Raw genomic sequence first — 18,762 nt, forward strand, 5'->3', positions numbered from 1 at the left:
GGAAGTTGCGCCGGTGCTCTGGGGTGAGGTTCTCTGGTCCACAAGTAGGAGGGGCCGAAGAAGTCACGCCGGCTCCTGCTGGCCGCGGACTTTTATGCATTGGTACTGGAAGGGGGAGGGCAGTGGGCGGGATAAGGGCGTGATAGGGGCGTCTCCATAGGCGTGGCTGGGTAAGTTTGTATCTCTTCGGATTGACGTCACCTGGCGCATGCTTGGTTGATCTGCATCTTCCCGGGTGCCGGCTGCATTTTCCTGCGGGGGCAAGATGGTGAGGAAGAACCCGGAAGAAACATGGATTGTGCCTTACTTGTTCACCTTCCTCTATCTTTTCCTTTCTCCCTCACCCAAACAAGTTCGAGACCAGCCTGGCCGACAAGATAAAACCCGTTTCTACTAAAAATACAATAATTAGCTGGGCATGTTGTTGCACACCTGTAATCCCAGCTACTCAGGAGGCTGAGGCAGGAGAATCACTTGAACGTGGTAGGCGGAGGTTGTAGTGAGCCAAGATTATGCCACTACACTCCAGCCTGGGTGACGGAGTGAGAGTCGGTCTCAAAAAAATAAATAAAATAATAAAATAAAATAATAAGAAAATATATTAAGTGGCGGTGGATCATTGTAAAGGTCTTCAACCTCATTGTCTTCATTTTGAGCAGACTAAAGAGGAGGAGGAAGAAGAGGAGGGGTTGGTCCTGCTGTCTCCGGGTAGCAGACATGGAAGAAAATCCCCATATAAGTGAACCCATGCAGTTCAAGCCCATATTGTTCAAGGGTCAACTTATGTACAATTATTATTTGTCAATTAAAAACAAAAAGACAATAGAACATACTTGAGGTTGACAAAAACCTGAGAAGGATATCGCTGTAGGATTGAGTGTTTACTAGGTGATCTTAACTGACTGTCCTGGTAATCTAAGTACATTCTCGCTGTTTCTAGGATTTCTGAAATCTCAATGGAGGTAGCTGAACAAGGACGTAGAACAGCAGTGACTCCTCCAGCTCACTTGATTGAAAAATGTGATTGCCCCCTGGGCTATTCTGGCCTGTCCTGTGAGGTAAGGTAGCTCCTACTAACCTGCTTAATCTCAACTCACTTCAGGAGCTAAATGGAAATACTCCCAGAAGTACGTTTACTGCATACTTATTCTTAATCTGTTTTATTTAATCTTCCACTCACAGTGTGAGTCACAGTGGCAAGAGGATAATGTTATCGATACTTAGTACAAATCACACCTGAAGGGAAATAGTTGATAAAAAATTTAAAGATTTGTGAAAATATTTACCAATCAGGAATTAAGAATGTTTTAGTAAGCCGCTTTATTATAACTGATCTATTTTCTTGGACCACTTCTGAAGAGTTAGAGACTTTTAAACTGCAATGATTAGGAGATAGGATTATACTGGGTTTTGAAAATATTTTTATATAGAACATGACAAAACTTGTACACTAAATAGCAGGCTGCTCTCTTTAACATAAGCTTCTCAGGGAAGCATACATTTGTTCCAACAGTGCTGCTGTAAGTCATTACATTTGTAAAACTATCTTTTTTTTTACTTTTTTTTTTTTTTTTTTTTTCTGAGACGAAGTTTTGCTCTGTCGCCCAGGCTGGAGTGCAGTGGCGCAATCTTGGCTCACTGCAAACTCCACTTCCCAGGTTCACGCCATTCTCCTGCTTCAGCCCCCCGAGTGGCTGGGACTACAAGCGCCTGCCACCACGCCCGGCTAATTTTTTGTATTTTTAGTAGAGATGGGGTTTCACCGTGTTAGCCAGGATAGTCTCCATCTCCTGACCTCATGATCCGCCCACCTCGGCCTTCCAAAATGCTGGGATTACAGGCATGAGTCACCGCGCCCGGCCTTTTTTCACATTTTAAAAGTAATTTTAAAACTGCTTTTTAATAAACTTTCTGGGATATTCTCTTGTCTGCCTTCAGGATTGTCAAATTTCTTAGGATCTTCACCTTCTGAAAGTTGATTTAATTTCTATAATTATGAAATATGAATAGAAACAGTATGAATTAAGGGAGGTGGAATGAATGGATGAGAAACTGCCCTGGATTTGAATCTCAACTTCGCCATATAGTAAGCCTGAGGCCCTGCACAGGGTACTGCACCTCTTCAGGCTTTAGCAGGTAGACACCAAGTCCCTGAGTAACCACCACTACACTTTCACCTCTCCCGCAGACCCTGCAGTCTGAAGCCTGGCATGGGAGGGACCTCCAGGACTGCTCCAGCCCTGCAGCTGGGATTCTTTCTCATTAGTCAGGCTGGCTGTGCTCACAGCATACCAGTTAGATATTATTAATATCTCCCTCACCTATAGCCTCAGAGTCTTATGAAGACTAAATGAGCTGTGAACGTTAAGGATCCATCACAGCACCTGGTGTAAGTTTTGATGGTTAATATTATTATTAATGTAATCACTAGTTATGTCTCCATGTACTGATTCGGTTATAAACAATTTTATACATCTTATTTTGTAAATAGGATTTGAGAAGTTTTATTAAGTATGGTACATGAAACAGATGATAACACTAGGTCAAAACTGAAGTGCAACTTAAAAATAATGAGTATGCATTTCCTGAGAGGGACATGACATCATGAAAAGAAAAAGAAATTTAGTTTCAGTGAATCCTACCTAGTTGCACTACTAGGACAGGGTACTTGCTCTGTTTCTTGCTAAATCTTGACTTTTTACCTATACATCGTAAGGATTGATTTAAATGGAAACGTATGTGTGAAAGTCTCGTTACAAACTGACATGCCATTCAGCTTCGTTACCATCACATGGATTCCACATTGTTCAAGGAAAAATTTTATAGAATAACTGCAACTACTTTGTGACACAAGCTTTAAATAATTTTCTAGCCTTTCTTGTGACTGCTCTGAAGGGCAATATTTATTTACCTGTGTCCATTTTGAGCTAATAAATAATCAAGTAATCCATCTCCTTATTAAATCATATCTCCTACATCTATTTATACACACACCAGTAAACTTAAACTGGTAGGCACTGCTTATACAGTAAGCACTGCTCTTTCCAATATACGTATGTACACATAGTATATGGGTGAAAACTGAGACCATGTGGCACATATAAAATGAGTGACCTTTCCAGTGAGCATTGAAGATTTTAAAATGGAAGACAGAAAGAATGTGAGATTTTTCTAGAGAAAAGATGGAATTTCCTTTATCCTAGGTAGTGTTTGGTTTTACTTTTAACTGTGTGCACTTGTGATCAACACTCTTAATTACTATAGACCTTCGTTATTACATAGGTATCCAATCTATAAAATGACAGATTGAGTTGAAGTTCTAAAATTATCTGATTCTGCAATATTATTTTGCTATAGAAAATATTCAGTAAGTAGTCAAGGCTGACCTTTAGATATCCTGAAGAAAATGTTATTATAGCTATATTTTTCTGGATTTATTTAAAATAATACTATTCACTTGTGAACAAAAATGTTAGTAGAATAGCAAATTATTTTCATGCAACCAACCTTCCATTCTGGATTTAAAATGTTAAAAACTTTTCTTCACATGATTGATAGACTTTTTAAATAATACATTCAAATACATGCTTTCCCATTAATTTGAGTCATTTTCCATCATTATATGAAAATGTAAATGAGCACAAATAAAGCAAATGATAAATGAAAATCAGGAAAAACTAAGAATATGTACAAATTGTCATCTGCATTTGTGGCTTCACCGTCCCATGACTTTCACTTAAGCATCTATTTACAGACAGTAATTGCAGTAATATCTTAGTAGAGAGATTAGAAATAAAGGCCTATCTCTCATAATAAGGTACCTGAAGTGTTTTCCACAACCCATGGCCTCTAATCCATAATACGTCTTATTTATAATTCATCTTGATTCCTAAGTGTCATTACCCAGGCATAAAATCTTATCATCAAAGCAAGAGCTCAGGACAGTTTTGAAATAATACATCCCATTCCAGTAACATATGCTTTGGGTCATGAACACACAAAGCAATTCCTCTACAATATTTTTACAAAATGTATAGTATTCTAGAGATGTCTGCATCTACAGGCTATTTTATTTCATGTTTTAATCCACAATATGGTTGCAAGTAAACAAAATTAAGTATCAGTTACTGCTAAAATATAGCCAGTTGTAAAGACACTTAGCCTTTGCCTGTTACCTGTACTGTGATGACACTGCAGCCGTGGTCATTAAAAATGTTAGTTCTAGAAATGCCTCATTATTCTAATTTACTGTTCCCGAAGGGTCCAGATTACCTTCAGGAGTCAAACAAAGGACACCATTTCCTCACCAAATGTCTTGGTGTTGGAGCCCTTGAGTTTGTTATGCTTTATTTAACCTGCCTTTGAGTTACATTAAATGTAGGTTATTGCCCAAACTGACCTAAACTGAGCTCTATGCAGTTAAAAGGTTATATGCAGGTATCATTCTGACTTATGACTTTCTTAAAAATGGAAACTATTCAGCATTGCATGTGCAGCTCTCTGCAGTAATATGGAAATCAGAAATTTGTCAGTGATTTCAAGGTCATGTTTTCATAGTTTCAGCTTCTATCCTCTCTTCCCATATTTTAATAGGGCTTTAGGCTCACAGTTGAATGGCCTGTGTGTATCGGGTCGCCACTCAGAAGCTGTCCCTTGTGGCTACTAAAACTGATTTTTTTAAATCTCCAAATAATTTATACCTATCGTCAACTCATAAACCCAAAAGGCAAAATGTAAAAATAGTCTTAGCTACTTACACATGCACACATCTATCCTTTATCACTTCTGTTGCACACCGGAGACCCAAAGTCTCTGTTTTCATGTACAGACAAGTTTTGAGGAAATGGCATGGGTAAGTTATATTATAATTTTGTTTACAAATATAACCTAAAACAATCATGGTGTCTTTATTTGTAGTTTATTTCCAGCAATTACATTGAAAAAACTATTTGAAATAGAGAAACCTATTAATTTATGTATGTCAACTATTAAACATACTTTATCTCAAGTTATCCTCATATCAACCCTGTGAAAAACAGAACCTACCATTGATTGAGTGCTTACTATCTCCCGTACCTTTCCCAATACAGTTACACCAACATCATCGACTATAATTTATGATCTCCATTTCACAGGTGAGAGAATTGAAGCCCATGATCACACACCCACACAGCAATTCAAACCTCAGTGAGTCTGTTCCCAAAACCTAGGTAAACTTGTACTCAGCTATTATATTATACAGTCATGTGCTGCTTAACGACAGGGATACGTTCTGAGAAATGTGTTGTTAGGTGATTTCTTCGTTGTGCAAACATCATGGAGTGTACATACACAAATCTAAATGGTAGAGCCTGCTACACACCTAGGCTGCATTGGATAGCCTGTTGCTCCTAGACTACGAACCTGCACAGCATGTTATTGGTACTGAATACAGTAGGCAATTGTAACATAATGGTAAGTATTTGCATATCTAAACATATTTAAACATAGCAAAGGTACAGTAAAAATATAGTTCTATAATCTTATGGGACTACTGTCGTATACATGGTCCTATCATTGACCAAAATGTCATTATGCAGCAGCATATGACTGTACAATATTCCTACATTCTAGGTGAGGAAACCGAGGCACACAGTATTCAAAACCTTACTACATACAAAGTGGTGGAACAGGAATTAAACCTGGGTCTACTGGATTGCAAAATCCATGCAAAGATACAAGATTGAGTGTTTTTATGAGCTCTAGCACAAGTATCTATTTTTATTACTAAACTCTGAAGAAAGAAAGGAGCGCAGTGTGCAGCCCTGAGCCTAGAATATGATGGCTCTCTACTGTCTGCTTCATTCTCTCCTCTCTACCCTCCCACATTTTTGTGTAAATTCGATCTGATGTTTTGATGAAACAATACATTATGGAAATAAATTAAAGATAGAGGAGAGCAGAAGAAAATTGAGCCATGAATAATTTCAACACTGAGGAAGAGAACTTTGGAAAAGTTTAAATTAGAGTAGAAATGAGGAAGAGGAGCTCAGGAAGGTATTTATTTACTTTTCTTTAATTCGCCATTGTGTTCCAGAAAGGATTTTAGATGGGACTCAAAAAGTAATTTTTTTGCTTCCAATTTAAACATAATCATTCTCATGAACTTTGTCGCAGTTAACCAAGAGGAAAAACAATCAATATTGAAAAACACCCTAAAATTTTTTTTAATTGAAAGAATGATACAAAATTATCAAGGAAAAGAGAGACTTTCTGTGTGTCTTTTTTTTTTAATGTTTTAAGTTTCTGATTTTTGCATTGTCAAATCTTCTCTCTCTCTCTCTCTCTCTCTCTCTCGCTACCTCATAGAAATTGAATCCATCAGGACACAAAATAAATCAAAACTAATCTAAAATGTTGAAATTGAAAGACACTTTAGAAGTCATCTGAGTTAACCTGCTCATTTGTGGGATGAGGAAACTGTGTCTCAAAGTAACTTGCCCATATCTCTCAGACAAAACTAACATAAAATCAAAGCTTCCCTATTCATTTCTTTTACAGTACCAAGGAGTGGTATGCACTTTGTTTGTTTGTTTGTTTGTTTTGTTTTGTCTTGTTTTTTGTTGAGACAGAGTCTCGCTTTGTCACTCAGGCTGGAGTGCAGTGGCCGCATCTTAGCTCACTGCAACCTCCACCTCCCAGGTTCAAGTGATTCTCGTGCTTCAGCCTCCAGAGTAGTTGGGACTACAGACACGCATCACCATGCCTGACTAATTTTTGCATTTTTAGTCAAGACATGGTTTCACCATGTTGACCAGGCTGGTCTGGAACTCCTGACCTCAAATGATCCACCCACCTCAGCCTCCCAAAATGCTGGGATTACAGGCGTGAGCCACCATGTCTGGCCTTGTCCATATGCCCTTTTAAATGCACACATGCACAGTAGAGAATAAGGAGCTTGCCAGTGATGCTGCACCCTAATAGGTTATTAGACTCTCCTAAGAGTTTTAAAACAAACCCAGGCCTCAACTCTCCCCCAAAGGAATTGAGTCCACCTCCTCTATGGGTGGACCAGACCACAGACTCCCACTGCGGGTGCTTTTCTATTGTGTCAGGCTGCCTGCCAGGGAAAGCCACAGTAATAAGAAAAATGTGTAGTGCGTTAGAGTAGACTTCACCTTAGGGCTCACCTTCACGTTTGGGCCTACAACGCTAAACTTTGTATAATTCCTCGGTGAGGAGTATTGTTTCTTGTCTTTCTTTTTCTTCCAAGATTTATTTTAAACTTTTGTTTGAGTTTAAAGTGAAGCTAGAAACTTCCTCTCAATTTGTGTGATTTTTCATACAAATTTTTATGGACAGTAATTACAGTAATAACTTAGTAAAGAGATTACAGAGATAAAGGCCTGTCTCTCATAATAACACACATGCATGCACCTAGCAAGTATGTCAATAATACAACTGTGTGTGTGTGTGTGTGTGTGTGTGTGTGTGTGTGTGTGTGTGTATATATATATATATATATATATATATATATATATATATATTCAAGGATGAAATCCATGCACAGAAAATCCCATTTTATTCAGTGGTCAGCTTGTTAAAGAATTGGAATAAGCCACACTATGAGCCACTTTTTTTTTTTTCTTTGAGATGGAGTCTCGCTCTGTCGCCCAGGCTAGAGTGCAGTGTTGTGATCTCGGCTCACTGCCAGCTCTGCCTCCTGGGTTCACACCATTCTCCTGCCTCAACTTAAGGAGTAGCTGGAACTACAGGCCCCCGCCACCATGCCCAGCTAATTTTTTGTATTTTTAGTAGAGACGGGGATTCACCGTGTTAGCCAGGATGGTCTCAATCTCCTGACCTTGTGATCTGCCTGCCTCGGCGTCCCAAAGTGCTGGGATTATAGGCGTGAGCCACCACGCCTGGCCACTATGAACCACTTTTAAATGGATCTTGGTTTATTTCTTCAGTTATGCTTAAATTAATTCCTCAACCATCATTTCCAGTACTTATTCAATAATAATGGCAAAAATGAACCTTGGTTTTTAAACAATATGTACAAATTTTGTTAAATTATATGATTATGTCCACCGTAAGAAAAATAAGACTCAAAATATCTTGAATACTATTCTCAGTTTCTCAGTTTTGTCTGTCAGCTTGCTGAAAGTTGGGACATTATGAAATCTCATTAGAATTTCTTTTAGGATATGATAAAAGCAGAGTCTCTTGATTAAGTGCTTAATTGAGGTACTTTTGCGTTATCCAAATCTAAATAAACAAGAAGGGTGCTGGCTATTAAACTAGATCTTTTTATAAGGAGCCTCTTTGTATATTTGTCTCTGGACTGTCTAGGCCAGAACCAAAGGGATGTGGAGGCACTAGAAAATTCTTAGTCTGATATTTTTTCTTGCTTAGTCAGTGATCACTCTTCTTTCATCAATGGGCATAAGATTTTTAAGTGAAAAAAAAAATCCTACTTAACCAAGGTGGTAAAATAGTCCCCTTGTAATTCTCCTTGGGATTTGAGAAACTGACTTCCACCTTTTATTCATAAATCAAGCAATGTCTGCAGCTATGTGTGAGGAGAGGGCTGAGCCTGAAACACAAGACAGTTCTCATCCTCATTCCAGAGCTGTGGACTGCCTTCCAGAAAGCCAAAGATGTTTGTTGATACATTTTCATAATAAACCCAAATGAAGATGGAAGTCTTGATTTTGCATATGTCAGCTTCACTAGAAGTTTTCTGTTTGCTTTCAGAATTTTATTGCAAGATGGAAAAAATTATATCAGGGAAAGATAAATTTTATTGGTGGTCTAATAGTCCCAAAACATGCAGAGCTTTTATTATTTTGGATTTCTTACTTTTATAGTCTTTAAATTATATCAGTATAAATAATGCATCCATAACACTTTTTATTTAATTTTTTGCTGTGTTTCATTGGACATATGCTAGTTATCCATAAAGCACAGTAAAAGCATATTTTAGGTGTTAAAGACATTGGAATTGTCTTTATTCCATATGACAATGTTATTTAAAAACAAACCTCTTTTTCAAGAAAAAGACTCTTTGGAGCTCTTTCAGGCTGAGTTGTATCTACAAATAAAAGCTTTCCTTGGTTAAAGTCTGATTACACATAGATGCCGCCTGAACACCTTGGAGACCAGGAAGAAATACCCATTAGGTATCAAAATTGGCACTTGTGTTTGTAAGTGATGTTGCCCCTGCCGCAGGTAGGGGAAGGCCAGTCTGTCTTTGCAGCCACTGAAGAGCTCAAGCATTGCTAATGCAAGATTTCTAACTTGGCTGTCCTAATTGGCTTCCTTTTCTTTCAGGCATGCTTGCCAGGATTTTATCGACTGCGTTCTCAACCAGGTGGCCGCACCCCTGGACCAACCCTGGGCACCTGTGTTCCATGTCAATGTAATGGACACAGCAGCCTGTGTGACCCTGAAACATCGATATGCCAGGTAGTCCTCTGAGCCTTTCTTGAACTAGGCCCATGTGCTCATTTCTCTTTACACATGCTCAGCATCTGCACTCAGAGGCTGGCTAAACTGCAAGGGAACACAACCGTGTGTGTGAAACAAAATATGCAGGGGAAAAAGATATTCACAGAGTCTACATTTTAAAAAGTAAGGAAAAAATAACTGGGAGAACCACTGTGCGTGTCAAAAAAATAGAATTTTAGCAGCATCTTAGAAAAGCACCAGAAGACATACGTATTTAGAAATTACATATGCCTTTTTTTCTGATTATTTTCTTATAGATAAACTTTATATAAAATTTGGAAATTACAGAAAAGAATTAAGAAGAAAAAATTCACCCCAAATGCAACATAAGATAAAATTTTAATAATTTAAGTATTTCCCACCAATTTTTACATGTGTTTGTGAATAAGATTTATATAACACCATTGATGCAGTTTTATGACTTGTCCCTTAAATTTTTACCTATCATGAGGTTGTATTATGTTGTTAGATATTATTTAAAATCTTTACAATCTTTGTTTGGATGACCCATAATTTACCCATTTCCCTTATAATTAAGGTCACTCTTATTTTTTTATGTTTCTGCTAGCACCCTGCACTCTCTACCACCACCGTCTACATTAGAACAATCAGAACAATCATGTGTTCCACCCTTTTTATTGTAGTCACTGTAAGAAATTCAGGTTGCCCCTGTCACCACTTGTCCCCCAAACTGTAATCTGCCTACCGCTCATCTTTGTTAAGCCCATCTCCTACCTCTGCTCATCTTCTGAAACTATTCTACTGAGCCTTGTGGCACTCATGGTCAAAATAGGCAAAATCCCCTGCAGAATCCTCCTCTTCCCTCAATGTTCTCTCCACCATACTGACTGAAACCCAGCTCGCACTTCACATGCTGCTGCCCTGGCAGCCCTCTTAAGGAGTAGCCATCACCCGTTTTTTTTTTTTTTTCCTGAGACGCTGACTCTCTGTCGCCCAGGCTGGAGGGCAGTGGCGATCTTGGCTCACTGCAACCTCCACCTCCTGGGTTCAAGTGATTCTCATGCCTCAGTCTCCTGGGTAGCTGGGACTACAGGCTCACGCCACTATACCTGGCTAATTTTTTGTATTTTTAGTAGAGACGGGGTTTCACCATGTTGTCTGGGCTGGTCTTGAACTCCTAACCTCAGGTAATCCATCTGCCTTGGCCTCCCAAAGTGCTGGGATTACAGGCATGACCACCACGCCCAGCTGCAGTAGCCATCACTTTCTTTCACTCTCTTCATTCCCCTGAGTCTGAAAGTGGGGCAGGATTTTCTGCTGCTCGCTGCCAGTTTTATATTATCCATCCTCCTCTACATCAGGGTCCACAACCCCTGGGCCACAGACAAATATTGGTCCGTGGCCTTTTAGAAACCGGACTACACAGCAGGAGGCAAGCAGCAGACAAAGGAGCAAGCTTCATTAGCATTTACAGCTGCTCCTCATTCCTGGCATTACTGAACTGCCTGAGCTCCACCTCCTGTCAGATCAGAGACAGCATTAGATTCTCATAGGAGCACACACCCTATTGTGAACTGCGCATGCGAGGGATCTAGGTTGTGTGCTCCTTCTGAGAATCTAATGCCTGATGATCGACGATCTGTCACTGTCTTCCATCACCCCAAGATGGAACTGTCTAGTTGCAGGAAAACAAGCTTAGGGCTCCCACTGATTCTATGTTATGGTGAGTCGTATAATTATTTCATTATATATTACAATGTAATAATAATAGAAATTAAGTACACAGTAAATGTAATGTGCTTGCATCATCACAAAACCATCCTCCAATCCTAGTCCATGGAAAAACTGCCTTCCATGAAACCAGTCCCTGGTGCCGAAAACATTGGAGACGCTCGCTGCTCTACAGCACCCAGCTTTGACTCTCATGCTTCCCTCTATGTGCGCCCCTCTCCATCTGCTTGTCGAAGTCACCTACTAACCTTTAAATACCCCACGTCCTTCCTTGCTGATTTTCCCTGTCTAATTGTCATTTTCCCTAGCACTACTCCTGTCGTCATTCTTAGTGATTTTAATGTCCATAATCTTAACTCTTCCACACTCTTAACTTTCAGTTTCGTGTACCTCTCTGGTCTCCATTTGAAGCGTCCTTTTTTTTTTTTTTTTTTTAACCACTGTGTCATTTCTCTCTAGTTCAATTCTTCTAAATACTTCAGCTTCAATGTGTGTAATCTCAAAATTGATGCACACACTTTTTTCTTGTTCCTTTTTTCATGTTTCCACTGTAGTAACCACCTTAATAGTCATGATCCTTCATTGGTATTACTGCTTTGCAATGTTCATTTCCCTGGCTACTCCTTTACTTATTTTTCACTCAGGTGAACTCCAACACTGTGAGAATCCTATATCTCCTCCATATCTACACCTTCTTCTTCTTTTCTTTTCTTTTCTTTTTTTTTTTTTTTTTTTTTGAGACGGAGTCTTGCTCAGTTGCCCAGGCTGGAGTACAGTGGTGCAATCTCAGCTCACTGCAAGCTCTGCCTCCCGGGTTCAAGCCATTCTCCTGCCTCAGCCTCCCGAGTAGCTGGGACTACAGGCGCCCGCCACCATGGCTGGCTACACTTTTTGTATTTTAAGTAGAGACAGGGTTTCACCATGTTAGCCAGGATGGTCTCGATCTCCTGACCTCATGATCCATGATCCATCTGCTTTGGCCTCCCAAAGTGCTGGGATTACAGGTGTAAGCCATCACGCCCAGCCACCTGCACCTCCTAAACTGAACGTGGCTGTAGAAAAAGACAATTGTGCCATCTAATCTCACCTTAAATTCATGATCACTCTCTTCAAATGGACCCTTTGTGCTGCTCTGCAATCATGCCACTTTTCTCTCATCCTTTTTCTTGTCCACATTGCTAGTTGATTATTTCATACCTTCCCCTCCATCCTCAAGCCTAAACCTCTCCTCTCACCCCCTCCAATCCTTACCCTCAGTTGATGGTGTTGCTTCTTACTTCATTGAGAATTTAGAAGCTATCAGAAGAGAGGTAACAAGCTCCCACTACTGCATGCACCCATTTTTCTGCATGTGTGCCCAATTATTATGACTCTTTTTCTATTATTGTGAATGAACTATTCTTGTTTCCAGAAAAGATCACATCTTCCCCATATGTTCTCAATTCTACCCCTCTCCCACTTGACAACATCACTCTAGCTAATCTCCTCCTTCTTATCTTGTCACTTTTCTTTCCACCTTAAAAGCAAAAACAAACTCTCCTGACTCATTTCCCTTCTGAGTAACCACTTCATTCTTCTCCTTCCATACAATGGAGAGCTGTCTATCCCCTGTCTATAATTTCTCTTCATCCATTCTCCTTTGAATTACTAAAAACAGGCTATCACCTGCTCTTCTATATTGGAACCAATGGCTAATGTACGGCCACCAGTGTTCACCTTACTAGATCTAACAGCCATGTTTGCCACTGTGAATCACCCCATTCTTCTTGAAACCCTTTGCTCAATTTGCTTCCCAGGCCATGGTATTCTGGAGATGTTCAAATTCAAACACTGCTCCTTCTCAGTTTTCTTCATTACTCTGAAATCCGCGTAGTGGTATTGCTGGGACTCAATCCTTGCAGCAATTTGTTTCTCTAGCTACATTCATTCAGATGCTGATCTTACCCAGGCACATGGCTTTCTATGTTGAGATGTTTTGATATTGACATCCCACAGTATTTACTATTAAGTTTATGATTTAATTTTAGATCCAATCATTACTATGGTGTGAGGAGGTAATTTTTCTGCAGATATGTATTACCACTGTAAAGAAACATTTACTGATTAATATTTCCTTTTCCCCTTGATACATTGTTATCTCTGAACATACACAAATTTATTTTGTTGATATTAAGATGTTTCAGATAATCCATTTTGTTTTACTTACCTTTTAGTTCTTATTACAGTGTTCTGCTTACCTTCGTTTTATGTTAAGTTAACATTATCTGGTAAAACAAGGTCTTTTATTTCTCTTCTCTTCTAATTAACTAGATGCTCTTACATATTCTTCCAGCTGACATTTTTATGCACTATTTCAATCTCTTACCCAAACATGTTACTGGAATTTTGATTGGAATTAAATTAGCCTATTTGTAAAGAATTGATATATTTACACTAGTCACTCTTCTCTATTCAGACATTTTGTGTCTTACAGTAAACTGTTTTAAAGTTGTCTATATTGAGCACACATTTCTCATATTAAAATTCTTTCTATGTATCTTACATTTTCATTTTAACGGTAAACATTAGCTATTTTGTTTCAACATAGTAAATGTACTAACTTTGGTCATTACTGGTAAACCTTAACTATTAGAATAGGTGTTTTTACATGTATTTGATATTCAATAACTTTTGTTTTAGTTCTAGAGGTTTATCAATTGATTCAGTTATTGTTATGTTTACAATACTTTTTTTTTTTTTTTTTTTTTGAGAAGGAGTCTTGCTCTGTCACCCACGCTAGAGTGCAGTGGTGATATCACGACTCACTGCAACCTCCACTTTCCAGGTTCAAGCGATTTTCATGTCTCAGCCTCCTGAGTAGCTGAGATTACAGGCACCTGCCACCATAACTGGCTAATTTTTGCGTTTTAGTAGAGATGGGTTTTCACCATTTTAGCCAGGCTGATCTCGAACTCCTGACCTCAAGTGGTCTGCCTGCCTTGGCCTCCCAAAGTTCTGGGATTACAGGTGTGAGCCACCATGCCTGGCCTATAATACTATTATTTGCAAATATTATAATTGTGCTTTTACTTTTCAAAAGCTATATCCGTTATAATAATAATTTCATGTTTTTTAATTATTTCCCAAAATAATCAGCTTTCTATTTTATTCTTGATTTTAATATGATTGCCTTAAGTCTTTCACCATTAAGTATGATGCTGATGTTTAGTGTAAGAAAAACATTTCTTGTCATGTTAAGAAAACTTATTTCTATTCCTAGCTTATAAATATATCCTATTTCAATCAGAATAAGATATTTAAATTAGTCATATGCTTAATTGTGGAGAGTGGGGTAGGAATGCAGATGCATTTAAGAGGTGATCCACCTTAAACAGAACCATAAATGATATTATTGACAAAATAAATAACTAATATTAGCCATCCATGAATTCCAGAAATAATTACTATCTTGCTTTAGTATACTATTTTTTCATCATCTGCTTGCCTGAAAAATTCAATAGGTAATTTGGGGGGGTTAATCTATACACATTCTTAAGCAAGAATTAAATGCATTTTTGTTATGCAATCTTCACTGGCATTTTTAACACAGTTATGTTTGCTTTATATGATTAATTTAGAAGCATTTATAAAGAATGCAATTTAATTTCATTTTTATTAGGATTAAAATTATCATCTTTATACTGTCCTCTTTTGACCAATTGATTATTATGACTACTTTTGTTCCCTAAGAATTCTAAAAGCATGTCTATTTTCTGAGTAATCCCTAGATGAAGTAAAAAATAAATACTTCCATTAAACAAACACAGCTGGTATAAACCGTTATGCTCTGAATTTTTATATTTTCTTTCATGGAACTCACAACTTTTGAATTTAGGCAACTCTGTTCATCTTCGAAATGGCCTCATGAGGCAAATAAGAAATAGCTGTTATTACTCCCACATTGTAACTGAGGAAACCGAAGCATACTGATTTCTCTTTTAGGTGTAATATGGATCTCAGTTTCATATCATATCCATTATACAGAGCAATGCCTTCTACTTTGGTATAGTGGCAAGCATGAACTCTGCAGTCAAAGTGCCTTGATTCAAATCCTGGCTTCACCCCTTACTGGCAGTATGAGCCTACTCAATTTATTTAACCTTAATGAGGTCTTAGTTTCTTCATTTATATAATGAAAATAATAATAGTGCCTACTCACAGAGTTTTTGTAAGGATTTGATGAAATACTCAATAAAAGGCTTAGAACATTACTTAGTGTATGGTATGCTTCATAAAAGCAATTATGATAATGATGATCATAAAGATGATCATTACCATACACGTTATCTACCATTTATAGTTGAGGAACCAATCAGTTGATAATTGATCAAAAAATGTTAAAAAAAATGTCTAGCACTATGCTAGATTTTCTTACTGTCTTAGTCCATTTAGGATGCTGTAACAAAATATCATAAACTGGGTAGCTCATAAATAACAGAAACTTATTTCCCACAGTTCTGAAGGCTGGGAAGTCCCAGATCATATCTCCAGCAAAGTCAGTGTCTGGGGAAGTTTTATTTCCTTATCATAGATGACCCCTTCTTTCTTTGTCTTCACATGTTGGAAGGCACTGGATAGCTCTCTGGGGTCTCTTTTGTAAAGGCCCTAATCCCACTCATAAGGCTCCAGCCTCATGATGTAATCACCTCCTACAGGCCCCTTCTCCTATTACTATCACATTGGGAGACAGGATTTCAACATACGAATTTTTGGAGAATGCAATTATTCAGGCCATAGCAAGCCTTAACCTCCAACATGATGATATTTGGAGATGGGCACTCACTTATCTTGTTTTTCTTTTTCTTCACACCTTTCCTTGAAAATATAAAGTGCATAGGAAAGAAAAGTATAGAAACTTTATAGACTAAATATTTCAAAGAAACCCAGATCACTTTGTAACTATGCTCTTCATCATACCTAATGATACTTGCAAGATAATTGTTGCTTCGTCCTAGGCATTAATAAATCTTTACATAGGCATGTTATGAATAGCTCAGTGACTATTACTCCTTAAGAAAAAAAAACTTTTTGAAGAATAAAACCTATGTGATACTGAATCCAAGGGGAGAGAGGGAGATAAGTGAACTAACAGTAACTAGTACACACATGAGTAGGCAGAAAGAGAGAGACAGAAGGCAGATATTTTCATTTAATCATTGCTACACCCTGTGGTCAGAATTATTTCTCCTATTGTTTTTTCACATGGGAATATTGAAGCCTTAGCTAGCTCAAACGACTTTTTAAAGATAAAATAATTTGTGGAAATATTATTTTCACTCTATCACAATTCTTATTTTTAAAAAAATAATAAAATAAATCTCTATAACTGATTGTTGCTGTTGCCTGAAACATTTAATCAATTAACCCTCTCTTCAGTAAATAGACAGATTTATAACTAGAATTCACTACTTTTTTGTTTTGTAAACCTTATTTAATCTACCTAACAACATTGCCAAAATAGAGATGGTTAGCCTTATACTAAGTTCTGAAAATTAATGCTAAGAAAACCTATAAAGTCTTGACCAAAAAGTATTAGAAGCAGGTTTCAAATCCACCACAAACTGCTTTCTCCAGATGGCAAGAGAGTGTAAACACACTCTGCTAATTAAATGAGTTTGATTTTGAAAGCTCAAGTGAATTACATCTTAGAGTCGTGACAGAATCTGCAAAAGTGACTAGGGGTCATGTATGGAAAACACTTGACAAATTGTGAGAACATAAAATTTGTCACAGGATAGTAAGCAATAAAACGTCTTTCCAGGTTTTATAAAGGAAAATAAAATGTAGGAAACAGATTGATTGTGATCTCCAATGAAACTTAAGTATTGCTTACTTAACAAATATCTGTCAACTGTGGAAAAAATAAACAGTGCTCATTAGGAATCAGAATAGGTTCACTTTGTTGGGGGCAGTGGCTCATGCCTGTAATCCCAGCACTTTTGGGAGCCAAGAGAAGAGGATCCAGGAGTTCGAGACCAGCATGGTCAACACAGGCCCCGTGTCTACAAAAAATTAAAAATTGAAAAAAAGAATAGGTTCACTCAAAATAACACATATCAAACTAAGTGCTAGGTTTACTGTATATATAATATCTGAAAACCTAGTTTTCTAAATCACAGTAAAATATCAAGTTTATCAGACAATGTGATACATCATATCTCAAATTCAGCAAAAATAATAACCGCTATTATGTGTCCAAAACTGTGTATGTACCAGGACCAAGACAGGTCACTGTACAGAGATTTTCTCATTTATTGTTACAATAAACCTATGAGATAGACAAGATTATTTCGTCTTTTACACTTGATGAACTGATGCTGGAGAAATTAAATAACTTGCTCAAGTTATAAAGCAGTAGAGGTCTTATCCACGATTCAAATGCTGGTTTTGTTTAAATAGGCGTTTGATGAGCTATTTCATAGTATCCTTGCACACAAGATTGAAAATATGAGCCAGATGTTAGCCAGCTGATAGGTTGATGGGCATACACGTTGCTAAAAATATGTGACCCAGAGTACGCTCTAGTGATATCTCCAATGATGAGGCATAAGCTTTGTATTTGACCTTGTTTTGTTCAAAATATCTGTAAATGCTTTGGATGAGATCTATCAAATATTCAGATAACATAAAGCTGAAAGTATTATCTAATGTGTTGGATGGTGGGAAAAGATCCTGACAGATGAAACTATGAATTACAATTAACAAGATGAGATTAATAGAAAAGATTTGAACTCAGGTAAGCTCACTTGTTTGTTCATTCCTGTGGCATCTGTTAATTATGTTTCCAATATACAGGTCTATGGCCTATGATAGGTACTAGGAATGTGAAGACTGCATGGGTCTTGCCCTCTAGAGCTTATTTTCTAGTTTAGGGGAAAGAACAGAGGAAATGACACGTATTAGCAATTCACGTGAAGTAAGAGTCCTTACTTGATTGCAGATTCACTAGGTGCCAACACAGGGCATTGCTACTTGTATAAGATCCAAATCAAGGGAGGAAGTACATTTAACATATTTGCAAATCACAGCTAGAGACTTACATTTGAAGGAAACCCTGAGTAAGATTGCTAAATGTTCAGCTTGAAACAAAGATTTAGGAGGTAATAGTATTCTTAGATTTTGAGGACCTTCCCTAGGAAAAGGGAATTAGACTTAATTTTCATCACTTCAGAAGGCAGAACTTGGATCACTGATTGAAAATTAGAATGCAACAAATTTTTATTCACCGTAAGGAAAAACTTCACAGCTTATGCAAGATGAAAAAGCCGTCTTAGAAGAAATCATGCATTTAATGATATCTCAAGGAAAGTATAGAAGGCATTCCTGTATGGCAAGAAGGTTAGGTTAGGTAATTTCTCACCTTAGGGCTGAGATACTATAATATTAATGTTATATTCATTTGATTTTGTAGAAGGAATATATACCAACAGTTTTCCAGTGTGCAAAAAACTTAACAAATCTAATATATTCTAATGTATTATTGAAGAGATACTAGCACATACCACTCTTGAGAATATAATTAAACTTCTCATTAGGCAT

At 37.6% G+C, this 18,762-nt stretch overlaps 1 protein-coding gene across 9 annotated transcripts in view; it reads left to right on the top strand.

The window, feature by feature from the left end:
• Nucleotides 1–18,762, top strand: part of LAMA2 (laminin subunit alpha 2) — a 611,630-nt gene that overhangs the window by 413,863 nt on the left and 179,005 nt on the right. For all 9 annotated transcript variants that reach the window (XM_065543374.2, XM_065543379.2, XM_065543380.2 and 6 more), the window contains 2 exons: nt 941–1,058; nt 9,316–9,450. In XM_065543374.2, the coding sequence (XP_065399446.1) occupies nt 941–1,058; nt 9,316–9,450 (253 nt within the window). The remainder of the gene's footprint in view (nt 1–940; nt 1,059–9,315; nt 9,451–18,762) is intronic.

Source organism: Macaca fascicularis, chromosome 4 (assembly GCF_037993035.2).
Source record: "Macaca fascicularis isolate 582-1 chromosome 4, T2T-MFA8v1.1".
Classification (NCBI taxonomy): domain Eukaryota; kingdom Metazoa; phylum Chordata; class Mammalia; order Primates; family Cercopithecidae; genus Macaca; species Macaca fascicularis.